General features: G+C 59.6%; 4 protein-coding genes across 4 annotated transcripts in view; all 4 read left to right on the top strand.

The window, feature by feature from the left end:
• Positions 1-2,009, top strand: part of LOC141957816 (T-cell activation Rho GTPase-activating protein-like) — a 10,397-nt gene extending 8,388 nt beyond the window's left edge. The window contains exons 4-7 of the mRNA XM_074899877.1: positions 130-291; positions 376-485; positions 830-1,025; positions 1,230-2,009. Coding sequence (XP_074755978.1) covers positions 130-291; positions 376-485; positions 830-1,025; positions 1,230-1,346 — 585 coding nt within the window. The 3' untranslated portion in view covers positions 1,347-2,009. The remainder of the gene's footprint in view (positions 1-129; positions 292-375; positions 486-829; positions 1,026-1,229) is intronic.
• LOC141957822 (T-cell activation Rho GTPase-activating protein-like) lies at positions 1,478-11,874 on the top strand. The gene is made up of 7 exons (XM_074899891.1): positions 1,478-1,605; positions 3,917-3,923; positions 9,718-9,768; positions 9,995-10,156; positions 10,241-10,350; positions 10,695-10,890; positions 11,095-11,874. The coding sequence occupies exons 1-7, from the start codon at positions 1,478-1,480 to the stop codon at positions 11,209-11,211; spliced, it is 771 nt and encodes a 256-aa protein (XP_074755992.1). The 3' UTR covers positions 11,212-11,874.
• LOC141957824 (T-cell activation Rho GTPase-activating protein-like) lies at positions 11,343-21,739 on the top strand. Its single transcript, XM_074899906.1, has 7 exons — positions 11,343-11,470; positions 13,782-13,788; positions 19,583-19,633; positions 19,860-20,021; positions 20,106-20,215; positions 20,560-20,755; positions 20,960-21,739. Exons 1-7 carry the CDS (start codon positions 11,343-11,345, stop codon positions 21,074-21,076), a joined length of 771 nt encoding a protein of 256 aa, XP_074756007.1. The 3' UTR covers positions 21,077-21,739.
• LOC141957831 (T-cell activation Rho GTPase-activating protein-like) overlaps positions 21,208-24,561 on the top strand; it is a 9,891-nt gene continuing 6,537 nt past the window's right edge. Inside the window, exons 1-2 of the mRNA XM_074899920.1 lie at positions 21,208-21,335; positions 23,647-23,653. Coding sequence (XP_074756021.1) covers positions 21,208-21,335; positions 23,647-23,653 — 135 coding nt within the window. The remainder of the gene's footprint in view (positions 21,336-23,646; positions 23,654-24,561) is intronic.

The raw sequence follows: 24,561 nt of genomic DNA on the forward strand, positions 1-24,561 counted from the left end.
TCACCCACGCCTCACGCTGCTGGTCCCAGGCCCTTTGCGGGGCGAGGGAGCCCAGCCTGGGGCAGAGCTCTGGCCTCTGCCCTCACTTGTTTCTTCAGCCAAGCAGCTGTCCTCCTGCGTCTCCCGCAGGAGCTCCTGGACATCCTGCACCAGCGAGGACCGTCGACGGAGGGGATCTTCCGCAGAGCTGCCGGCGCGACGGAACTTCGGAACCTGAAGGAGGCCCTGGACCGCGGCGCAGATGTGGACCTGCCAAGCCAGCCCGAGATCCTGCTGGCTGCCGTCCTGAAGGTGGGCGCTTCTGCCCTGCCGCTGGAAGAGCTCCTGGCCGGCCCGGGATCTTCAGAGGCTCACCTGAAGCCCTTGGCCTTGCAGGACTTTCTCCGCAGCATCCCCGGCAAGCTCCTGGACGTGGACCTCTACCAGGACTGGATGCGAGCCATGGAGAGGCCGAGCCAGCAGGCAAGGGTGGAAGAGCTGAGAGTGTAAGTGTGGCCAGCAGCCTGCCTCTTGCGTAGGGAGTGGTGGGGGCCTGGGACTTGCCTGGAAAGGCACGGGCTCCTTAGAAGGTTGCATTTTCTGGCAGCTCGCGTTTGCTGGGCTGGGGTGTCATTTTGGGGGAAAGGGCGTGGGCAGGGAGCCTTCCCTTGCGTGGGCTTGGGGGGAATCGGGCGCTGGGAAGCAACACTCTGTTTTCTTCCTGATCGCTGACTGGGAGCACGTGGAAAGGGGCACAACACAGACACTGGCTCCCGCCTGCCTTGTGCAAGCTTCAGGGACAGCTGTGGGCAACTTCTGCTTCCTTAACGTTGTGTTCCTGCTCCCTCAGGGTGGCCGAGAAGTTGCCGGCAGCCCATCTCCTCCTCCTCAAGCGGCTGCTCCCACTGCTGCAGAACATTGGCCACCAGGTGTCCACCAGCAGAATGACCTCCAGCAACCTGGCCATCTGCCTGGGGCCAAACCTGCTGGGCCCACCCGACGAGGCCCTGCTCCCCTTCGAGGCCATGCTGGAGGTGACCGAGAAGGTGCGCTCTATTGACCGGCTGGCTGCAGCCTGCCTGGGCCGTCAGAGCTTGCTCCTCTCCCGAGCAAATGCCGGGGGAGTGGCTGCCTGGCAGAGCAGCCCCACAGCCACAGCCTTCTGTGCAGAAGCAAGGGTCAGCAGCGGGAAAGGCTGCCTGACACCTTCCCAGACGCCTGCACTGAAACCAAGGCTTTGATGTGTGCAGGTGAAGCTGCTGGTGGAATTTCTGATTGAAAACGGCAGCGACATCTTTGGGGAGGAGATGGCTGGCCAGATGTCACCAGAGCCCGTGGACACATCCACAGGTAGGAGGAGGGACTGAGGGCTGTCACAGCCTGAGCAGACAGCTGGGGGAGGGCTTCCCGTGGGTTTTGCTTGAGCTGTTGGCCACTTCCAACAAGTCACTTTGCTGCACACGCTCTTGCTTTCCAGAGCTGCCTTTGGAAAAGGAGCATGGCCCCGCGGGCGAAGCAGAAGCGGAGCAGCAGGCAAAAGCCTCCCTGGATCCTGCACCAGCCCCTCTGCTCGTCCTCCAGAGAGCAGCAGGGGGAGATGCGGCGGTGGGAGCAGAAAGGGCAGAGGTATGGCAGCTCCCTCCACCAGCGCTGCCACCGTGTGTCTTAGGTAGGAGCAGGGTAGTTCCTCTTGGCTCCAAGCAGCTGCTGTGCCTCTTCCTGGCGTTCAGGCTCTCGTGGTTTGGCATTTTCTCTTTCCCCCCATGGAACGACAGACACACTGTAAGTAAAACTGGAAAGGTATTTTCTCCAACGCGTTAGGCATGCGCTTAATCAGAGGAAATGCCCACAAAACGCCACAGAAAGATAGATTTCCAAAGCAGAGCCTCCCACCACAGAAGGTGGTATTGCACCAAAGGGACGTCCACGGAGCTCTGTCTTGGGAGGGCAGAAGGAATTCTGGCAGAAGGAAGTGGGCAAGCCTTTCCTTGCCTGGCAGGGCAGCACAGGCTCTCTGCCGAATGGCCCCCACAAATGGACTGTCCCACACCCACGGGCACACCGTGCTCCAGAGCGAGACCCTTGGAAGAAAAGGGCCGATGCAAGCCAGCCTAAGGGATCTCCCCTGTAGAGCTAAGGTAGCAACGTGCCAAACAGTTGCTTACTACTTCAGGGCACCCCTCGCCCCCTGCTAATGACCACATTTCTGGTTTAGGCACCCGTTGCTTTGTCTCTGAGCACCCCTGAGACCGTGGTAGACTCCCCAGGGTGCGCAGGAGAACTGAAGAGCCTCGCAGAGCACAGAAGGTAAAGTGAGTCATCTTTGGTTAAATCAAGAACTGATTCCAGCTGATCCTGCCTTTACCTTTCTAATCATGCTGTGGGATGGAAAGGTTTGCAGGCTCCGTCCAGAAAAACAGTGGCCAAAGGAAAAGGAAGCGAGAAGAGACCTGGGCAGAGGAGAAGCCACGCCACCCAGCAAAGAAGAGAAGAGAGGAGAAGAAGGGACAGGAGGAAAAAGAGCAGGAAGGTGCAAAAGGAGCCCCAGGTGTGTACCAGGCTTCGCTGCTCATCTTTGCCAACTCTCCGCACTGCTCTAAGTCAGTCCAACTGACTGGCGAGGGATGCTGCTATGCAGGGTTTGGAAATTACCCCATGGCAGCTCCCCAGGGGAGCCCTGCTGTGTGGCACAGGGGCACTGCGCACCTCTGCACACGCACAGCTCTCTGAGGGCGTTCCCTTAGAGGGGAAAAGGTGCCAGAGCCACCGCGGAGCCAAGGCCAGCAGCAGCTCTCTTCTGGGATATCAACAATTCCTTGTCAACTGTGTTTCCCAAAGAAAGGGGAACCAAGCCATGCCTGCTCCTGCCTTTGTGGCTTTACCAGTGCTTTCTGGCTCTGTCGTTGCAGGTGCTGATTTCCCGTTAGTGGTTGACCCCTGTGACTCCTGGGCTCCTGATGTCCACAATTAAAGGACATTTTCTCCCTTCTGTCTGCGTGTGCGCTACGATATTCTGGACTAGGTAGAAGTTGTTTTGGGATGAATTCCTAGTGGAGGAGTTTGGGATCATCCTCCCTTGCGGCAGAATCCTTTCCAGCAGGCATCGGGGCTGAGCTCGGTTTGCTTGAGGAGTCAGACGAAAGCACAGAATCCCATAGAACAGCTGAGGCTGGGAGGGGCCTGTGGAGGTCCTCTGGTCCAACCTGCCTGCTCACGCAGGGTCACCTGGACCAGGTTGCCCAGGACTGTGGAGTAGTGGGCACCTTCCCTTGCCACACAGAGCATCTCACGGGCTGGAAGAGGGATGCTCTGGAGACTTTCTGGCAAACCTCTGGAGAAGAGCTTGTCCTCGCCCCTCTTCCAGGGGCTTTTCCAGCTCTGGTGCCCTTCCCAAGGACAGCCCCACCAGGTGGGTGCAGTCAGCATTGCAGGAAAGAAGAGGCAGCAGCCACCGCAGTCAGCACGGCGGGAGAGCTGGGACCCCGGAGACCCTCCCAGGCTCTCCAACCCCAGCCTAGCCCTGTCCAGACAGTGTCCACAAGAGTGCTCTTATATCCCTTTTCCCAGCGTGCTGAACTTCCCTTGAAGCGTTAAGCACCGGGCTGAAGGGCTAAGGCTTGGACAATAGGCCCAGGCACGACCTGACCTAGAGATCAATCCTGTCTATTTGGAAACTGATAACCGTCGTGCTAGTAGGCATCATGCTAGGTTATAACAAACCACCTATACTGATGTAAAAAGTGCTGAAGTGTTAAAGTACTGAAGCCTGAACAACAGGCCCCGAGCCCAAGCTGCTAACTTAGTATGTAGTCATTAAGGAAATCACGTAGTAAGGAATTAATGAAAGATGGAGCTTAGCTATCATATGCTCGTTACTGACGGTGCATGTCATGAAAACATGTCTATCCTGGATGTATCTTTCTTCTTCTTCGCGTAGAGGCAAGGTAAGAAGGCCATGAAGGCGGCTGTCCGGCCTTGGGACCAGGCGGGTGGCCTTGCTCTAAAGAGAGCATAAATAAATCAGATAAGCAGGGAAACTCCCTTAGCTTCTCCCTTGAGCCCTGGCCAGGCTCTGGGGGAATCTAATGCGAGAGTGAAACCAGATAGTTCCGCCTCATACAGAGGTGCCAGCTATGCTGGCTTGCTGATTTGGGGGCCTATAAGGCTGGACCCGCTCACAGCGACTTTGGACGCCTCACCTACGGGTGGACGCACCGCGTAGGACTTCCCCCTTGCCGGGAAAGGCTCTCCAAATCCTCGCTGTAACCGGGGCTGCCCAGCATCTGCGGGTCTGGATGATGGTAGCGTGTGCAAGTGGTGATGGATCTTTCTTAATCACTCTTGTCTCTCTCAGGTAGTAACGATTTGACGCATTACCCTGTATTTTCCTCTTTGTTTAAGTGCACGATTCTGTCTTTTCTTTCTGTGTATGTTTTCTGCATTATTCTGTTACATTGTGTAGTTATTTCCAGTAAAATACACCTTGCTCTCTTCACTCTGGTGTCTGAGTTTAATTGGTATCCCTAACCGGCAAAACACAGGCCCACAATCTTTCCTGTTGGAGCGTAAAATAGCCAGAAGATGCCCATGTCCTGCACTTTTCCTGCAAAGACTCACTCTGATTTCCTGCCTTTTCCCTGCAAAGGGCATTTTTTTAGCTCTCTTCCTCGCTTCTGTTTTAACCGAGGCACCGCACGGTATCAACAGGCACAGCAGACACACGGCGTCCAAAGCTGACCGTGGATCCCCTTTTTGCCATGGGGAGGGCCTTTGGCACAAGCGTGTCCCTGGCTGCGCTGGCTGCTCGGTGGGTGAAGGTCACGGCTCACAGTGGAGTCTGCCTTTCGCCACGATGGTCATTCCCAGGGAGAACAGCTGGTGGGATTGAGCAGGACCCTGCAGGGAGAACAGAAGGGCAGGGACGCAGACATTTGCCACAAGTCCAGCGGAGCGGGTTGCTCCAGCGCAGCCCACTGCGCCTTGCTACGCTGCTGGACCTGTGCGGATGCTCAGGGGACAAAGGGTTAAACCTGAGTTGCCGGCATGAAATACAGCTGTCGCCAGCCTGGGGGCAAGCTGACCCAGGAGCTGGTCCTGAAAAGCACCAGCCCAGGGCACGGAAAGCTTTGACCAGCTGCGACTCTTCTGGAACAGACTGTGCCATGTGCATCCGTTTCTATTAGCAACTCTCTCCTGCAGGGGAAAAGGAGTTTGGGATCTTGCTCGTGGCCACAGGAGGAGGGTGGTGGCCTCGGATGGTGCGTGAGGCTCGGGGCTGGCCTTGCAGCAGCTCATGGGATGGGCGGGATAGAGGGAAATTCCCTTGGCTATTAAAAGCCCCATTGCTCTAGAAGTTGCATCTTTTTTCTCTCGTCCTTTCTCTTAGAAGGGAGTGGGTGGAGGGGCGTGGAGGGTTTCCCTTCTCACTGTTATAATCAGACAAAGCCAGTTTTTATAAATATATATAGCTTTATTTGGGTTCAGTCGACTGAGGGTGGGAAGCAATAGGCAAAGCAGCGCTGGGTGCGAGGAGAGCCGCGCCTCTGCCACACGCACCCCGAGCTCCAAAAAGCAGCGTTTTTTTATACTCTTGTGCCATCGTCTTTAACCAATCTCCTCCCGGCAGATAGTTGTCCTGCTCTTTTCCATTGGGGCATTTGAGTTGCTTGGGTGCGTGTCCTCCTCCTATTGGGTCTTTCGAAAGTCTCGAAGCCTTGGTCTCTTGGCGCGCTTTTCTCCTATTGGATCTTTTAAAAGCCTCATGATCTCATCTTTTTGGGGGGCTTTTCTTCAGACAGCAGTTACATATTAGCTCTAGGTGGGGTTTCTGAGACACGGTTACACTGTTCCAATCCGCATGGCACACTTTACATCTTGATGGTTTAACATTTACAGATCATTCAAGTGTATTGTACCCGCCAATTATGTTATTGTAACATAACAAATTAGTTACAATAGTCTATTACAACAGCTCCTACAACATGCATCGTAGCAGTCAAGATGGAATATGCCTTTCTCCTGTACCTGTTCTTTTTGGAACGTGGTGAATTCAATCAATAGCCCACTGAGTTCAGCAGACACCTGTGAGTTTTAGCCTTTGGCTCAGCAGCTAGATGCAACCTCCTGTCACTGGTGTCAGCACCATTAATGCAGATAATCTGCTCGCTACTAATGTAGGCTACTACTATGTAACAGTCTGTGCCAGAGTAGAGCCCGATCCAATGTTACATGCAAGGTCAGTACTGCCAAGAGGTGTGAGACTGAAAGGGGAAACGAGAGAGCCTGTACACCTTTAAATGGCTTGAAGGGATGACAAGGAGAAGCACTGTGTATATAACACCAAAACCAAAACCAAAAAACAAAACCAGAAAGGATTTTCCCCCTCAATTTCTGATCGTTCTGTGACAAAGCCCTGCCCCGCACCATGCGCGTCCCGTCCACGTTCAGGGATCCGGATGGGATGGTGGGGCAGAGCACAGCCTCAGGCAGCTTGCAGAGGGCACACGAGTGGGAGGGGAGGCTCCTGCAGCGGAGGGCCCTTGGCAGGCTGGAGAACGGGGCTGGCAGGAGCCTGCTGTGGTCAAAGAAGGGGAAGAGGGAAGAGCGCCGTCCTGGACCCGGGGAGGAAGAAGCCTTTGGAGCCGTATGTGCTGGGGGAGAGCCCGCTGGAAGGCAGCTGTGCAGAGCCCTGGGGTCACGGTGGACCCGAGGCTGACCAGCTTGGAGCCAGCAGAGTACCCCTGGGGCAGTGGCGGCTAAGTGCCTCCTGGGCTGCAGCAGGCAAACCCCTGGCAGCAGGTGGAGGGGGGGTCCTTCCCCTCTGCTCTGTCCTGCTCTGGGCTCCCCAGGGCAAGGCAGCCAGGGCCATGCTGGATGGAACCCCCAGCCCGAGGCCCCGCCCACTTTCCGTTGGGCCCAGCGTTGGTCCGTTGGAGCCAACAGCCGCCAGAGCCGGCAGCACGGGGCTGTGCTGGCACGGAGCGGCGCCGGGAGGAGGCAGGGCCAGGCCGAGCGGCGCTCCCCGGCACCGGCACCCCGCTTCCCGTCCTCGCTGTGGCCGGCTGGGCCACATCCTTGGTGCAGAGCGAGGGTCCTCCTGTCCCGGGCAGGATGGGTCAGGCCAACTGCTGCTGGCGCTCCAGGTGAGCTCCCGCCGCGGCTCGGGCACGGCCGGGCACGGCCGGGCCCCGCAGACGGGGCCATTCTCATGCCCGCCGCGCTCTGCTCCGCAGGGAGGCTCTCACCGAGGCCGAGGCGGTGCTGAGCACGGACGTGCTGCTGACCCGGGGCCGCAAGAGGAGCGAGAGGCGCCTTCTCCTCCTCCAAGAGGAACTGGTGGTTGCCAAGTTGCAGTAAGCCCCTGGGAGCCCAGCTGCCTTTTCCCCATCCCTGGCCCCGGCCCCAGGCCAGGGACGCTCTGGCACCAGCCCTGGGCCCTGGGGCCTTGGTGCCGGATGCACCAACGTCCGTCCCAAGGGCAGGTGGGGGGCCGGGCTCTGCCCGGGGGCACCCCAAGGCGGCCACCTCAGGCTCCCTGCCCGTCTCTCTTCTCCGCAGACGTGGCACCACCCTGCGCCCACAGCTCCGCCTGGCCCTGGACCAGCTGTGGGTGCTGAGCAGCGGGAAGCAGGCAGCGGGGGAGGTCAAAGGGGAAGAGGAGGAGGAAGGCAGCGAGGAGGACAGGGCCTCCATCCTCCTCATCTGGCCCACCGGCACCTGCGTTGCCACTTTCGGGTGAGTCGTGGGGCCACGTCCCACGGCCGGGCAGGAGAGGTTCCCAAGCGTGCCCACGCCACCCTGTGAATGGCCTCTGCCCTCCGTGCAGAGCCTGGGCAGGGAGCGGGCAGCGCGCCGGCAGGGAGGGATGGGGGGGTGCGTTCCCACATCCTGCATCCCCTGGTCACCTTTCGGTCCCCACAAGGGAAGGGCAGGGGCAGCTGCTCTGGCAGCACAGAGGGAGCCAGCACTTGGGCAGCAGGCCTGTCCTGCCCCACTGGGCTTGTGCTGCCCCTCTGCCTTTCCCAAGGGGCAAGGCTGTGCAGGCGCCTGCCTGTGACGACAGGCTGGGCGGCAGCGGGGCCTGACGCGGGTTCTCCTCTCTTTCTGCAGCTCCCGCGCACTGAAGCAGCTGTGGGTGGGCAAGCTGCTGGGGTAAGCTAGGGGGGTGCTTCAGGCACAGCCGAATGGGGGACCTCAGCTCCCCAGCTGGGGAGAGCTGCCACTGCGGCTGCGGGCAGCTCTCCGGCAGAGTTGCCTGACAAGACACAAGAGGTGGCTTGGGGCTCACCCAGCTCTCTCCTGGCCCCTTCCCGGTGCACAGGACACCCGATGGAGGAAAGGGAGCCCGAGTGGCCAGTGTCCCATCCATCAAACTCCTGCAGAAGGAGCTGAGCCGACGCCACGCCGTGAGTGTCTCTCTAGTGTGGCCGCTGACCCCGAGCACTGGCCCTGCAGCCGAGCAGCAGAGGCATCGCTGCTCACCTCCTTCCACTCTTTCTCTCCTGCCCAGTGGAGGACATTCAGCGCCAGGAGCCTGGAGCGGCTGATGCAGTGTCGGGCAGAGGTGAGAATGGCTGCCTTTCACCGGCCTCTGGCTGTGCCGGCGTGCCACGGATGTGCGGCCGCTGGGGTGAGCCTGTGCAGGAGGGAGGGAGGGTCCCGCGGTGCCACTCCAGGAGCAAAGAGGGTTGGGGAGCCACCAGGAACGCCGCGTGTCCTCGCCGGCGGTGCTGGGAGGAAACCTGCTGCGTGAGGCAGGGAGCCCGGGAGGGCAGAGAGTCCCCGCTCTGCCGCCCTCAGGCTGCTGGTGCCGGGTGGCCGTTGCCGGTGGCCCTCTCTGCTGCGGGGCTGCTCTCTAAGCGCAGCCTGGTTCTTGCAGGCTGATCCCAAGCAAGGGCCTCCAACAGCCCCATCTACCAAGGGAGGGGGACTTCGCCGCTCATCGGGTGAGTTTGGGAACGAAGGGGGCAGGGAGGGCCTTCTTTTCTCCAGGACCGGCACGTCTGCACAAGGGAGGATGCTGTTGCTGCTGCCCTCTGCCCAGAGGAAATCGGTGCCCATCACGCTGCAGCAGGAGAGAGCGGAGCGCTCGGGAGCCTTCGACAGTGCTGAGCACTCGAGGTGCTGCCTGCCTGAGCTCTGCCCCCAGAGCCGGGCAGAGGGGTCCCTGCTTCTCGGCCAGAGCCGGGAGGAGCACTGCTCCCTTGTCCCCTGAGTGTCACCCTGCAGGTCGGGCACCCCAAGGGAGGACGGAGGTCACCCGGACGAGCAAGGACACCCGCTGGGCAGCGGCCGCTGCACGTGGTTCTGCCGGACAGGGAGCCTCCCTCTGCTACTGCTGCTGGCAGCCTGGAGGAGGGCAGGGCGAGGGCTGGGCCGGGCTGTCCCGCCGGCTCTCAGGAGGCTGCGAGCCGGAGCCGCCGAGCCAGAGCCCTGGTTCCAGCTGCCGGCTCCCTGCCCGTGCCGTCCCGCCGCAGCGCTCAGCGCCGCGCTGCAGGCAGGGCTGGGCAGGGCAGGGCAGGGCAGGGCAGGCTCCGGGAGCGCTGGCCTGGCGGTTCCCACTGACGGGCTCTTGCTCTCTTTTCCTTTGCAGCGGGAGGGAGCGGCGGCGGCAGCAGCAGCAGCCGCAGCAGCAGCAGGAGGGGGCTGCCCTGGCCCTTTGCTCTGCGGCGGAGCCCGGCCGCTGCCCCGGCGCCAGGGCAGGCGGGCTCCGGCTGCAGCAGGGCGCTCTTTGGGCAGCCCCTGGCAGCCCTCTGCGGGGAGGCCGGCACGCTGCCCCGGCCCATCCAGGTAGGCCAGCCTGCACAGGGGGGCCCCAGCCCTCCCCCCGGCTGCTCCAGAGGCAGCGTCCCCAGCGGCTCCGGGGCTGGCTGGGGGACTGGGCTCTTCACCCACGCCTCACGCTGCTGGTCCCAGGCCCTTTGCGGGGCGAGGGAGCCCAGCCTGGGGCAGAGCTCTGGCCTCTGCCCTCACTTGTTTCTTCAGCCAAGCAGCTGTCCTCCTGCGTCTCCCGCAGGAGCTCCTGGACATCCTGCACCAGCGAGGACCGTCGACGGAGGGGATCTTCCGCAGAGCTGCCGGCGCGACGGAACTTCGGAACCTGAAGGAGGCCCTGGACCGCGGCGCAGATGTGGACCTGCCAAGCCAGCCCGAGATCCTGCTGGCTGCCGTCCTGAAGGTGGGCGCTTCTGCCCTGCCGCTGGAAGAGCTCCTGGCCGGCCCGGGATCTTCAGAGGCTCACCTGAAGCCCTTGGCCTTGCAGGACTTTCTCCGCAGCATCCCCGGCAAGCTCCTGGACGTGGACCTCTACCAGGACTGGATGCGAGCCATGGAGAGGCCGAGCCAGCAGGCAAGGGTGGAAGAGCTGAGAGTGTAAGTGTGGCCAGCAGCCTGCCTCTTGCGTAGGGAGTGGTGGGGGCCTGGGACTTGCCTGGAAAGGCACGGGCTCCTTAGAAGGTTGCATTTTCTGGCAGCTCGCGTTTGCTGGGCTGGGGTGTCATTTTGGGGGAAAGGGCGTGGGCAGGGAGCCTTCCCTTGCGTGGGCTTGGGGGGAATCGGGCGCTGGGAAGCAACACTCTGTTTTCTTCCTGATCGCTGACTGGGAGCACGTGGAAAGGGGCACAACACAGACACTGGCTCCCGCCTGCCTTGTGCAAGCTTCAGGGACAGCTGTGGGCAACTTCTGCTTCCTTAACGTTGTGTTCCTGCTCCCTCAGGGTGGCCGAGAAGTTGCCGGCAGCCCATCTCCTCCTCCTCAAGCGGCTGCTCCCACTGCTGCAGAACATTGGCCACCAGGTGTCCACCAGCAGAATGACCTCCAGCAACCTGGCCATCTGCCTGGGGCCAAACCTGCTGGGCCCACCCGACGAGGCCCTGCTCCCCTTCGAGGCCATGCTGGAGGTGACCGAGAAGGTGCGCTCTATTGACCGGCTGGCTGCAGCCTGCCTGGGCCGTCAGAGCTTGCTCCTCTCCCGAGCAAATGCCGGGGGAGTGGCTGCCTGGCAGAGCAGCCCCACAGCCACAGCCTTCTGTGCAGAAGCAAGGGTCAGCAGCGGGAAAGGCTGCCTGACACCTTCCCAGACGCCTGCACTGAAACCAAGGCTTTGATGTGTGCAGGTGAAGCTGCTGGTGGAATTTCTGATTGAAAACGGCAGCGACATCTTTGGGGAGGAGATGGCTGGCCAGATGTCACCAGAGCCCGTGGACACATCCACAGGTAGGAGGAGGGACTGAGGGCTGTCACAGCCTGAGCAGACAGCTGGGGGAGGGCTTCCCGTGGGTTTTGCTTGAGCTGTTGGCCACTTCCAACAAGTCACTTTGCTGCACACGCTCTTGCTTTCCAGAGCTGCCTTTGGAAAAGGAGCATGGCCCCGCGGGCGAAGCAGAAGCGGAGCAGCAGGCAAAAGCCTCCCTGGATCCTGCACCAGCCCCTCTGCTCGTCCTCCAGAGAGCAGCAGGGGGAGATGCGGCGGTGGGAGCAGAAAGGGCAGAGGTATGGCAGCTCCCTCCACCAGCGCTGCCACCGTGTGTCTTAGGTAGGAGCAGGGTAGTTCCTCTTGGCTCCAAGCAGCTGCTGTGCCTCTTCCTGGCGTTCAGGCTCTCGTGGTTTGGCATTTTCTCTTTCCCCCCATGGAACGACAGACACACTGTAAGTAAAACTGGAAAGGTATTTTCTCCAACGCGTTAGGCATGCGCTTAATCAGAGGAAATGCCCACAAAACGCCACAGAAAGATAGATTTCCAAAGCAGAGCCTCCCACCACAGAAGGTGGTATTGCACCAAAGGGACGTCCACGGAGCTCTGTCTTGGGAGGGCAGAAGGAATTCTGGCAGAAGGAAGTGGGCAAGCCTTTCCTTGCCTGGCAGGGCAGCACAGGCTCTCTGCCGAATGGCCCCCACAAATGGACTGTCCCACACCCACGGGCACACCGTGCTCCAGAGCGAGACCCTTGGAAGAAAAGGGCCGATGCAAGCCAGCCTAAGGGATCTCCCCTGTAGAGCTAAGGTAGCAACGTGCCAAACAGTTGCTTACTACTTCAGGGCACCCCTCGCCCCCTGCTAATGACCACATTTCTGGTTTAGGCACCCGTTGCTTTGTCTCTGAGCACCCCTGAGACCGTGGTAGACTCCCCAGGGTGCGCAGGAGAACTGAAGAGCCTCGCAGAGCACAGAAGGTAAAGTGAGTCATCTTTGGTTAAATCAAGAACTGATTCCAGCTGATCCTGCCTTTACCTTTCTAATCATGCTGTGGGATGGAAAGGTTTGCAGGCTCCGTCCAGAAAAACAGTGGCCAAAGGAAAAGGAAGCGAGAAGAGACCTGGGCAGAGGAGAAGCCACGCCACCCAGCAAAGAAGAGAAGAGAGGAGAAGAAGGGACAGGAGGAAAAAGAGCAGGAAGGTGCAAAAGGAGCCCCAGGTGTGTACCAGGCTTCGCTGCTCATCTTTGCCAACTCTCCGCACTGCTCTAAGTCAGTCCAACTGACTGGCGAGGGATGCTGCTATGCAGGGTTTGGAAATTACCCCATGGCAGCTCCCCAGGGGAGCCCTGCTGTGTGGCACAGGGGCACTGCGCACCTCTGCACACGCACAGCTCTCTGAGGGCGTTCCCTTAGAGGGGAAAAGGTGCCAGAGCCACCGCGGAGCCAAGGCCAGCAGCAGCTCTCTTCTGGGATATCAACAATTCCTTGTCAACTGTGTTTCCCAAAGAAAGGGGAACCAAGCCATGCCTGCTCCTGCCTTTGTGGCTTTACCAGTGCTTTCTGGCTCTGTCGTTGCAGGTGCTGATTTCCCGTTAGTGGTTGACCCCTGTGACTCCTGGGCTCCTGATGTCCACAATTAAAGGACATTTTCTCCCTTCTGTCTGCGTGTGCGCTACGATATTCTGGACTAGGTAGAAGTTGTTTTGGGATGAATTCCTAGTGGAGGAGTTTGGGATCATCCTCCCTTGCGGCAGAATCCTTTCCAGCAGGCATCGGGGCTGAGCTCGGTTTGCTTGAGGAGTCAGACGAAAGCACAGAATCCCATAGAACAGCTGAGGCTGGGAGGGGCCTGTGGAGGTCCTCTGGTCCAACCTGCCTGCTCACGCAGGGTCACCTGGACCAGGTTGCCCAGGACTGTGGAGTAGTGGGCACCTTCCCTTGCCACACAGAGCATCTCACGGGCTGGAAGAGGGATGCTCTGGAGACTTTCTGGCAAACCTCTGGAGAAGAGCTTGTCCTCGCCCCTCTTCCAGGGGCTTTTCCAGCTCTGGTGCCCTTCCCAAGGACAGCCCCACCAGGTGGGTGCAGTCAGCATTGCAGGAAAGAAGAGGCAGCAGCCACCGCAGTCAGCACGGCGGGAGAGCTGGGACCCCGGAGACCCTCCCAGGCTCTCCAACCCCAGCCTAGCCCTGTCCAGACAGTGTCCACAAGAGTGCTCTTATATCCCTTTTCCCAGCGTGCTGAACTTCCCTTGAAGCGTTAAGCACCGGGCTGAAGGGCTAAGGCTTGGACAATAGGCCCAGGCACGACCTGACCTAGAGATCAATCCTGTCTATTTGGAAACTGATAACCGTCGTGCTAGTAGGCATCATGCTAGGTTATAACAAACCACCTATACTGATGTAAAAAGTGCTGAAGTGTTAAAGTACTGAAGCCTGAACAACAGGCCCCGAGCCCAAGCTGCTAACTTAGTATGTAGTCATTAAGGAAATCACGTAGTAAGGAATTAATGAAAGATGGAGCTTAGCTATCATATGCTCGTTACTGACGGTGCATGTCATGAAAACATGTCTATCCTGGATGTATCTTTCTTCTTCTTCGCGTAGAGGCAAGGTAAGAAGGCCATGAAGGCGGCTGTCCGGCCTTGGGACCAGGCGGGTGGCCTTGCTCTAAAGAGAGCATAAATAAATCAGATAAGCAGGGAAACTCCCTTAGCTTCTCCCTTGAGCCCTGGCCAGGCTCTGGGGGAATCTAATGCGAGAGTGAAACCAGATAGTTCCGCCTCATACAGAGGTGCCAGCTATGCTGGCTTGCTGATTTGGGGGCCTATAAGGCTGGACCCGCTCACAGCGACTTTGGACGCCTCACCTACGGGTGGACGCACCGCGTAGGACTTCCCCCTTGCCGGGAAAGGCTCTCCAAATCCTCGCTGTAACCGGGGCTGCCCAGCATCTGCGGGTCTGGATGATGGTAGCGTGTGCAAGTGGTGATGGATCTTTCTTAATCACTCTTGTCTCTCTCAGGTAGTAACGATTTGACGCATTACCCTGTATTTTCCTCTTTGTTTAAGTGCACGATTCTGTCTTTTCTTTCTGTGTATGTTTTCTGCATTATTCTGTTACATTGTGTAGTTATTTCCAGTAAAATACACCTTGCTCTCTTCACTCTGGTGTCTGAGTTTAATTGGTATCCCTAACCGGCAAAACACAGGCCCACAATCTTTCCTGTTGGAGCGTAAAATAGCCAGAAGATGCCCATGTCCTGCACTTTTCCTGCAAAGACTCACTCTGATTTCCTGCCTTTTCCCTGCAAAGGGCATTTTTTTAGCTCTCTTCCTCGCTTCTGTTTTAACCGAGGCACTGCACGGTATCAACAGGCACAGCAGACACACGGCGTCCAAAGCTGACCGTGGATCCCCTTTTTGCCATGGGGAGGGCCTTTGGCACAAGCGTGTCCCTGGCTGCGCTAGTTGCTCGGTGGGTGAAGGTCACGGCTCACAGTGGAGTCTGCCTTTCGCCACGATGGTCATTCCCAGGGAGAACAGCTGGTGGGATTGAGCAGGACCCTGCAGGGAGAACAGAAGGGCAGGGACGCAGACATTTGCCACAAGTCCAGCGGAGCGGGTTGCTCCAGCGCAGCCCACTGCGCCTTGCTACGCTGCTGGACCTGTGCGGATGCTCAGGGGACAAAGGGTTAAACCTGAGTTGCCTGCATGAAATACAGCTGTCGCCAGCCTGGGGGCAAGCTGACCCAGGAGCTGGTCCTGAAAAGCACCAGCCCAGGGCACGGAAAGCTTTGACCAGCTGCGACTCTTCTGGAACAGACTGTGCCATGTGCATCCGTTTCTATTAGCAACTCTCTCCTGCAGGGGAAAAGGAGTTTGGGATCTTGCTCGTGGCCACAGGAGGAGGGTGGTGGCCTCGGATGGTGCGTGAGGCTCGGGGCTGGCCTTGCAGCAGCTCATGGGATGGGCGGGATAGAGGGAAATTCCCTTGGCTATTAAAAGCCCCATTGCTCTAGAAGTTGCATCTTTTTTCTCTCGTCCTTTCTCTTAGAAGGGAGTGGGTGGAGGGGCGTAGAGGGTTTCCCTTCTCACTGTTATAATCAGACAAAGCCAGTTTTTATAAATATATATAGCTTTATTTGGGTTCAGTCGACTGAGGGTGGGAAGCAATAGGCAAAGCAGCGCTGGGTGCGAGGAGAGCCGCGCCTCTGCCACACGCACCCCGAGCTCCAAAAAGCAGCGTTTTTTTATACTCTTGTGCCATCGTCTTTAACCAATCTCCTCCCGGCAGATAGTTGTCCTGCTCTTTTCCATTGGGGCATTTGAGTTGCTTGGGTGCGTGTCCTCCTCCTATTGGGTCTTTCGAAAGTCTCGAAGCCTTGGTCTCTTGGCGCGCTTTTCTCCTATTGGATCTTTTAAAAGCCTCATGATCTCATCTTTTTGGGGGGCTTTTCTTCAGACAGCAGTTACATATTAGCTCTAGGTGGGGTTTCTGAGACACGGTTACACTGTTCCAATCCGCATGGCACACTTTACATCTTGATGGTTTAACATTTACAGATCATTCAAGTGTATTGCACCCGCCAATTATGTTATTGTAACATAACAAATTAGTTACAATAGTCTATTACAACAGCTCCTACAACATGCATCGTAGCAGTCAAGATGGAATATGCCTTTCTCCTGTACCTGTTCTTTTTGGAACGTGGTGAATTCAATCAATAGCCCACTGAGTTCAACAGACACCTGTGAGTTTTAGCCTTTGGCTCAGCAGCTAGATGCAACCTCCTGTCACTGGTGTCAGCACCATTAATGCAGATAATCTGCTCGCTACTAATGTAGGCTACTACTATGTAACAGTCTGTGCCAGAGTAGAGCCCGATCCAATGTTACATGCAAGGTCAGTACTGCCAAGAGGTGTGAGACTGAAAGGGGAAACGAGAGAGCCTGTACACCTTTAAATGGCTTGAAGGGATGACAAGGAGAAGCACTGTGTATATAACACCAAAACCAAAACCAAAAAACAAAACCAGAAAGGATTTTCCCCCTCAATTTCTGATCGTTCTGTGACAAAGCCCTGCCCCGCACCATGCGCGTCCCGTCCACGTTCAGGGATCCGGATGGGATGGTGGGGCAGAGCACAGCCTCAGGCAGCTTGCAGAGGGCACACGAGTGGGAGGGGAGGCTCCTGCAGCGGAGGGCCCTTGGCAGGCTGGAGAACGGGGCTGGCAGGAGCCTGCTGTGGTCAAAGAAGGGGAAGAGGGAAGAGCGCCGTCCTGGACCCGGGGAGGAAGAAGCCTTTGGAGCCGTATGTGCTGGGGGAGAGCCCGCTGGAAGGCAGCTGTGCAGAGCCCTGGGGTCACGGTGGACCCGAGGCTGACCAGCTTGGAGCCAGCAGAGTACCCCTGGGGCAGTGGCGGCTAAGTGCCTCCTGGGCTGCAGCAGGCAAACCCCTGGCAGCAGGTGGAGGGGGGGTCCTTCCCCTCTGCTCTGTCCTGCTCTGGGCTCCCCAGGGCAAGGCAGCCAGGGCCATGCTGGATGGAACCCCCAGCCCGAGGCCCCGCCCACTTTCCGTTGGGCCCAGCGTTGGTCCGTTGGAGCCAACAGCCGCCAGAGCCGGCAGCACGGGGCTGTGCTGGCACGGAGCGGCGCCGGGAGGAGGCAGGGCCAGGCCGAGCGGCGCTCCCCGGCACCGGCACCCCGCTTCCCGTCCTCGCTGTGGCCGGCTGGGCCACATCCTTGGTGCAGAGCGAGGGTCCTCCTGTCCCGGGCAGGATGGGTCAGGCCAACTGCTGCTGGCGCTCCAGGTGAGCTCCCGCCGCGGCTCGGGCACGGCCGGGCACGGCCGGGCCCCGCAGACGGGGCCATTCTCATGCCCGCCGCGCTCTGCTCCGCAGGGAGGCTCTCACCGAGGCCGAGGCGGTGCTGAGCACGGACGTGCTGCTGACCCGGGGCCGCAAGAGGAGCGAGAGGCGCCTTCTCCTCCTCCAAGAGGAACTGGTGGTTGCCAAGTTGCAGTAAGCCCCTGGGAGCCCAGCTGCCTTTTCCCCATCCCTGGCCCCGGCCCCAGGCCAGGGACGCTCTGGCACCAGCCCTGGGCCCTGGGGCCTTGGTGCCGGATGCACCAACGTCCGTCCCAAGGGCAGGTGGGGGGCCGGGCTCTGCCCGGGGGCACCCCAAGGCGGCCACCTCAGGCTCCCTGCCCGTCTCTCTTCTCCGCAGACGTGGCACCACCCTGCGCCCACAGCTCCGCCTGGCCCTGGACCAGCTGTGGGTGCTGAGCAGCGGGAAGCAGGCAGCGGGGGAGGTCAAAGGGGAAGAGGAGGAGGAAGGCAGCGAGGAGGACAGGGCCTCCATCCTCCTCATCTGGCCCACCGGCACCTGCGTTGCCACTTTCGGGTGAGTCGTGGGGCCACGTCCCACGGCCGGGCAGGAGAGGTTCCCAAGCGTGCCCACGCCACCCTGTGAATGGCCTCTGCCCTCCGTGCAGAGCCTGGGCAGGGAGCGGGCAGCGCGCCGGCAGGGAGGGATGGGGGGGTGCGTTCCCACATCCTGCATCCCCTGGTCACCTTTCGGTCCCCACAAGGGAAGGGCAGGGGCAGCTGCTCTGGCAGCACAGAGGGAGCCAGCGCTTGGGCAGCAGGCCTGTCCTGCCCCACTGGGCTTGTGCTGCCCCTCTGCCTTTCCCAAGGGGCAAGGCTGTGCAGGCGCCTGCCTGTGACGACAGGCTGGGCGGCAGCGGGGCCTGACGCGGGTTCTCCTCTCTTTCTGCAGCTCCCGCGCACTGAAGCAGCTGTGGGTGGGCAAGCTGCTGGGGTAAGCTAGGGGGGTGCTTCAGGCACAGCCGAATGGGGGACCTCAGCTCCCCAGCTGGGGAGAGCTGCCACTGCGGCTGCGGGCAGCTCTCCGGCAGAGTTGCCTGACAAGACACAAGAGGTGGCTTGGGGCTCACCCAGCTCTCTCCTGGCCCCTTCCCGGTGCACAGGACACCCGATGGAGGAAAGGGAGCCCGAGTGGCCAGTGTCCCATCCATCAAACTCCTGCAGAAGGAGCTGAGCCGACGCCACGCCGTGAGTGTCTCTCTAGTGTGGCCGCTGACCCCGAGCACTGGCCCTGCAGCCGAGCAGCAGAGGCATCGCTGCTCACCTCCTTCCACTCTTTCTCTCCTGCCCAGTGGAGGACATTCAGCGCCAGGAGCCTGGAGCGGCTGATGCAGTGTCGGGCAGAGGTGAGAATGGCTGCCTTTCACCGGCCTCTGGCTGTGCCGGCGTGCCACGGATGTGCGGCCGCTGGGGTGAGCCTGTGCAGGAGGGAGGGAGGGTCCCGCGGTGCCACTCCAGGAGCAAAGAGGGTTGGGGAGCCACCAGGAACGCCGCGTGTCCTCGCCGGCGGTGCTGGGAGGAAACCTGCTGCGTGAGGCAGGGAGCCCGGGAGGGCAGAGAGTCCCCGCTCTGCCGCCCTCAGGCTGCTGGTGCCGGGTGGCCGTTGCCGGTGGCCCTCTCTGCTGCGGGGCTGCTCTCTAAGCGCAGCCTGGTTCTTGCAGGCTGATCCCAAGCAAGGGCCTCCAACAGCCCCATCTACCAAGGGAGGGGGACTTCGCCGCTCATCGGGTGAGTTTGGGAACGAAGGGGGCAGGGAGGGCCTTCTTTTCTCCAGGACCGGCACGTCTGCACAAGGGAGGATGCTGTTGCTGCTGCCCTCTGCCCAGAGGAAATCGGTGCCCATCACGCTGCAGCAGGAGAGAGCGGAGCGCTCGGGAGCCTTCGACAGTGCTGAGCACTCGAGGTGCTGCCTGCCTGAGCTCTGCCCCCAGAGCCGGGCAGAGGGGTCCCTGCTTCTCGGCCAGAGCCGGGAGGAGCCCTGCTCCCTTGTCCCCTGAGTGTCACCCTGCAGGTCGGGCACCCCAAGGGAGGACGGAGGTCACCCGGACGAGCAAGGACACCCGCTGGGCAGCGGCCGCTGCACGTGGTTCTGCCGGACAGGGAGCCTCCCTCTGCTGCTGCTGCTGGCAGCCTGGAGGAGGGCAGGGCGAGGGCTGGGCCGGGCTGTCCCGCCGGCTCTCAGGAGGCTGCGAGCCGGAGCCGCCGAGCCAGAGCCCTGGTTCCAGCTGCCGGCTCCCTGCCCGTGCCGTCCCGCCGCAGCGCTCAGCGCCGCGCTGCAGGCAGGGCTGGGCAGGGCAGGGCAGGGCAGGGCAGGCTCCGGGAGCGCTGGCCTGGCGGTTCCCACTGACGGGCTCTTGCTCTCTTTTCCTTTGCAGCGGGAGGGAGCGGCGGCGGCAGCAGCAGCAGCCGCAGCAGCAGCAGGAGGGGGCTGCCCTGGCCCTTTGCTCTGCGGCGGAGCCCGGCCGCTGCCCCGGCGCCAGGGCAGGCGGGCTCCGGCTGCAGCAGGGCGCTCTTTGGGCAGCCCCTGGCAGCCCTCTGCGGGGAGGCCGGCACGCTGCCCCGGCCCATCCAGGTAGGCCAGCCTGCACAGGGGGGCCCCAGCCCTCCCCCCGGCTGCTCCAGAGGCAGCGTCCCCAGCGGCTCCGGGGCTGGCTGGGGGACTGGGCTCTTCACCCACGCCTCACGCTGCTGGTCCCAGGCCCTTTGCGGGGCGAGGGAGCCCAGCCTGGGGCAGAGCTCTGGCCTCTGCCCTCACTTGTTTCTTCAGCCAAGCAGCTGTCCTCCTGCGTCTCCCGCAGGAGCTCCTGGACATCCTGCACCAGCGAGGACCGTCGACGGAGGGGATCTTCCGCAGAGCTGCCGGCGCGACGGAACTTCGGAACCTGAAGGAGGCCCTGGACCGCGGCGCAGATGTGGACCTGCCAAGCCAGCCCGAGATCCTGCTGGCTGCCGTCCTGAAGGTGGGCGCTTCTGCCCTGCCGCTGGAAGAGCTCCTGGCCGGCCCGGGATCTTCAGAGGCTCACCTGAAGCCCTTGGCCTTGCAGGACTTTCTCCGCAGCATCCCCGGCAAGCTCCTGGACGTGGACCTCTACCAGGACTGGATGCGAGCCATGGAGAGGCCGAGCCAGCAGGCAAGGGTGGAAGAGCTGAGAGTGTAAGTGTGGCCAGCAGCCTGCCTCTTGCGTAGGGAGTGGTGGGGGCCTGGGACTTGCCTGGAAAGGCACGGGCTCCTTAGAAGGTTGCATTTTCTGGCAGCTCGCGTTTGCTGGGCTGGGGTGTCATTTTGGGGGAAAGGGCGTGGGCAGGGAGCCTTCCCTTGCGTGGGCTTGGGGGGAATCGGGCGCTGGGAAGCAACACTCTGTTTTCTTCCTGATCGCTGACTGGGAGCACGTGGAAAGGGGCACAACACAGACACTGGCTCCCGCCTGCCTTGTGCAAGCTTCAGGGACAGCTGTGGGCAACTTCTGCTTCCTTAACGTTGTGTTCCTGCTCCCTCAGGGTGGCCGAGAAGTTGCCGGCAGCCCATCTCCTCCTCCTCAAGCGGCTGCTCCCACTGCTGCAGAACATTGGCCACCAGGTGTCCACCAGCAGAATGACCTCCAGCAACCTGGCCATCTGCCTGGGGCCAAACCTGCTGGGCCCACCCGACGAGGCCCTGCTCCCCTTCGAGGCCATGCTGGAGGTGACCGAGAAGGTGCGCTCTATTGACCGGCTGGCTGCAGCCTGCCTGGGCCGTCAGAGCTTGCTCCTCTCCCGAGCAAATGCCGGGGGAGTGGCTGCCTGGCAGAGCAGCCCCACAGCCACAGCCTTCTGTGCAGAAGCAAGGGTCAGCAGCGGGAAAGGCTGCCTGACACCTTCCCAGACGCCTGCACTGAAACCAAGGCTTTGATGTGTGCAGGTGAAGCTGCTGGTGGAATTTCTGATTGAAAACGGCAGCGACATCTTTGGGGAGGAGATGGCTGGCCAGATGTCACCAGAGCCCGTGGACACATCCACAGGTAGGAGGAGGGACTGAGGGCTGTCACAGCCTGAGCAGACAGCTGGGGGAGGGCTTCCCGTGGGTTTTGCTTGAGCTGTTGGCCACTTCCAACAAGTCACTTTGCTGCACACGCTCTTGCTTTCCAGAGCTGCCTTTGGAAAAGGAGCATGGCCCCGCGGGCGAAGCAGAAGCGGAGCAGCAGGCAAAAGCCTCCCTGGATCCTGCACCAGCCCCTCTGCTCGTCCTCCAGAGAGCAGCAGGGGGAGATGCGGCGGTGGGAGCAGAAAGGGCAGAGGTATGGCAGCTCCCTCCACCAGCGCTGCCACCGTGTGTCTTAGGTAGGAGCAGGGTAGTTCCTCTTGGCTCCAAGCAGCTGCTGTGCCTCTTCCTGGCGTTCAGGCTCTCGTGGTTTGGCATTTTCTCTTTCCCCCCATGGAACGACAGACACACTGTAAGTAAAACTGGAAAGGTATTTTCTCCAACGCGTTAGGCATGCGCTTAATCAGAGGAAATGCCCACAAAACGCCACAGAAAGATAGATTTCCAAAGCAGAGCCTCCCACCACAGAAGGTGGTATTGCACCAAAGGGACGTCCACGGAGCTCTGTCTTGGGAGGGCAGAAGGAATTCTGGCAGAAGGAAGTGGGCAAGCCTTTCCTTGCCTGGCAGGGCAGCACAGGCTCTCTGCCGAATGGCCCCCACAAATGGACTGTCCCACACCCACGGGCACACCGTGCTCCAGAGCGAGACCCTTGGAAGAAAAGGGCCGATGCAAGCCAGCCTAAGGGATCTCCCCTGTAGAGCTAAGGTAGCAACGTGCCAAACAGTTGCTTACTACTTCAGGGCACCCCTCGCCCCCTGCTAATGACCACATTTCTGGTTTAGGCACCCGTTGCTTTGTCTCTGAGCACCCCTGAGACCGTGGTAGACTCCCCAGGGTGCGCAGGAGAACTGAAGAGCCTCGCAGAGCACAGAAGGTAAAGTGAGTCATCTTTGGTTAAATCAAGAACTGATTCCAGCTGATCCTGCCTTTACCTTTCTAATCATGCTGTGGGATGGAAAGGTTTGCAGGCTCCGTCCAGAAAAACAGTGGCCAAAGGAAAAGGAAGCGAGAAGAGACCTGGGCAGAGGAGAAGCCACGCCACCCAGCAAAGAAGAGAAGAGAGGAGAAGAAGGGACAGGAGGAAAAAGAGCAGGAAGGTGCAAAAGGAGCCCCAGGTGTGTACCAGGCTTCGCTGCTCATCTTTGCCAACTCTCCGCACTGCTCTAAGTCAGTCCAACTGACTGGCGAGGGATGCTGCTATGCAGGGTTTGGAAATTACCCCATGGCAGCTCCCCAGGGGAGCCCTGCTGTGTGGCACAGGGGCACTGCGCACCTCTGCACACGCACAGCTCTCTGAGGGCGTTCCCTTAGAGGGGAAAAGGTGCCAGAGCCACCGCGGAGCCAAGGCCAGCAGCAGCTCTCTTCTGGGATATCAACAATTCCTTGTCAACTGTGTTTCCCAAAGAAAGGGGAACCAAGCCATGCCTGCTCCTGCCTTTGTGGCTTTACCAGTGCTTTCTGGCTCTGTCGTTGCAGGTGCTGATTTCCCGTTAGTGGTTGACCCCTGTGACTCCTGGGCTCCTGATGTCCACAATTAAAGGACATTTTCTCCCTTCTGTCTGCGTGTGCGCTACGATATTCTGGACTAGGTAGAAGTTGTTTTGGGATGAATTCCTAGTGGAGGAGTTTGGGATCATCCTCCCTTGCGGCAGAATCCTTTCCAGCAGGCATCGGGGCTGAGCTCGGTTTGCTTGAGGAGTCAGACGAAAGCACAGAATCCCATAGAACAGCTGAGGCTGGGAGGGGCCTGTGGAGGTCCTCTGGTCCAACCTGCCTGCTCACGCAGGGTCACCTGGACCAGGTTGCCCAGGACTGTGGAGTAGTGGGCACCTTCCCTTGCCACACAGAGCATCTCACGGGCTGGAAGAGGGATGCTCTGGAGACTTTCTGGCAAACCTCTGGAGAAGAGCTTGTCCTCGCCCCTCTTCCAGGGGCTTTTCCAGCTCTGGTGCCCTTCCCAAGGACAGCCCCACCAGGTGGGTGCAGTCAGCATTGCAGGAAAGAAGAGGCAGCAGCCACCGCAGTCAGCACGGCGGGAGAGCTGGGACCCCGGAGACCCTCCCAGGCTCTCCAACCCCAGCCTAGCCCTGTCCAGACAGTGTCCACAAGAGTGCTCTTATATCCCTTTTCCCAGCGTGCTGAACTTCCCTTGAAGCGTTAAGCACCGGGCTGAAGGGCTAAGGCTTGGACAATAGGCCCAGGCACGACCTGACCTAGAGATCAATCCTGTCTATTTGGAAACTGATAACCGTCGTGCTAGTAGGCATCATGCTAGGTTATAACAAACCACCTATACTGATGTAAAAAGTGCTGAAGTGTTAAAGTACTGAAGCCTGAACAACAGGCCCCGAGCCCAAGCTGCTAACTTAGTATGTAGTCATTAAGGAAATCACGTAGTAAGGAATTAATGAAAGATGGAGCTTAGCTATCATATGCTCGTTACTGACGGTGCATGTCATGAAAACATGTCTATCCTGGATGTATCTTTCTTCTTCTTCGCGTAGAGGCAAGGTAAGAAGGCCATGAAGGCGGCTGTCCGGCCTTGGGACCAGGCGGGTGGCCTTGTTCTAAAGAGAGCATAAATAAATCAGATAAGCAGGGAAACTCCCTTAGCTTCTCCCTTGAGCCCTGGCCAGGCTCTGGGGGAATCTAATGCGAGAGTGAAACCAGATAGTTCCGCCTCATACAGAGGTGCCAGCTATGCTGGCTTGCTGATTTGGGGGCCTATAAGGCTGGACCCGCTCACAGCGACTTTGGACGCCTCACCTACGGGTGGACGCACCGCGTAGGACTTCCCCCTTGCCGGGAAAGGCTCTCCAAATCCTCGCTGTAACCGGGGCTGCCCAGCATCTGCGGGTCTGGATGATGGTAGCGTGTGCAAGTGGTGATGGATCTTTCTTAATCACTCTTGTCTCTCTCAGGTAGTAACGATTTGACGCATTACCCTGTATTTTCCTCTTTGTTTAAGTGCACGATTCTGTCTTTTCTTTCTGTGTATGTTTTCTGCATTATTCTGTTACATTGTGTAGTTATTTCCAGTAAAATACACCTTGCTCTCTTCACTCTGGTGTCTGAGTTTAATTGGTATCCCTAACCGGCAAAACACAGGCCCACAATCTTTCCTGTTGGAGCGTAAAATAGCCAGAAGATGCCCATGTCCTGCACTTTTCCTGCAAAGACTCACTCTGATTTCCTGCCTTTTCCCTGCAAAGGGCATTTTTTTAGCTCTCTTCCTCGCTTCTGTTTTAACCGAGGCACTGCACGGTATCAACAGGCACAGCAGACACACGGCGTCCAAAGCTGACCGTGGATCCCCTTTTTGCCATGGGGAGGGCCTTTGGCACAAGCGTGTCCCTGGCTGCGCTGGCTGCTCGGTGGGTGAAGGTCACGGCTCACAGTGGAGTCTGCCTTTCGCCACG

Source organism: Athene noctua, chromosome 1 (genome assembly GCF_965140245.1).
Source record: "Athene noctua chromosome 1, bAthNoc1.hap1.1, whole genome shotgun sequence".
NCBI lineage: Eukaryota > Metazoa > Chordata > Aves > Strigiformes > Strigidae > Athene > Athene noctua.

Coding starts and splice junctions, on each gene's coding strand:
- LOC141957822 (XM_074899891.1), top strand. CDS start 1,478: ATGGCCCCGCGGGCGAAGCAGAAGCGGAGCAGCAGGCAAAAGCCTCCC. Junction 9,769..9,994: donor CGCTGCCCCGGCCCATCCAG/GTAGGCCAGCCT, acceptor CGTCTCCCGCAG/GAGCTCCTGGACATCCTGCA. Junction 10,351..10,694: donor AGGGTGGAAGAGCTGAGAGT/GTAAGTGTGGCC, acceptor CTGCTCCCTCAG/GGTGGCCGAGAAGTTGCCGG.
- LOC141957824 (XM_074899906.1), top strand. CDS start 11,343: ATGGCCCCGCGGGCGAAGCAGAAGCGGAGCAGCAGGCAAAAGCCTCCC. Junction 20,216..20,559: donor AGGGTGGAAGAGCTGAGAGT/GTAAGTGTGGCC, acceptor CTGCTCCCTCAG/GGTGGCCGAGAAGTTGCCGG. Junction 20,756..20,959: donor TGCTGGAGGTGACCGAGAAG/GTGCGCTCTATT, acceptor TGATGTGTGCAG/GTGAAGCTGCTGGTGGAATT.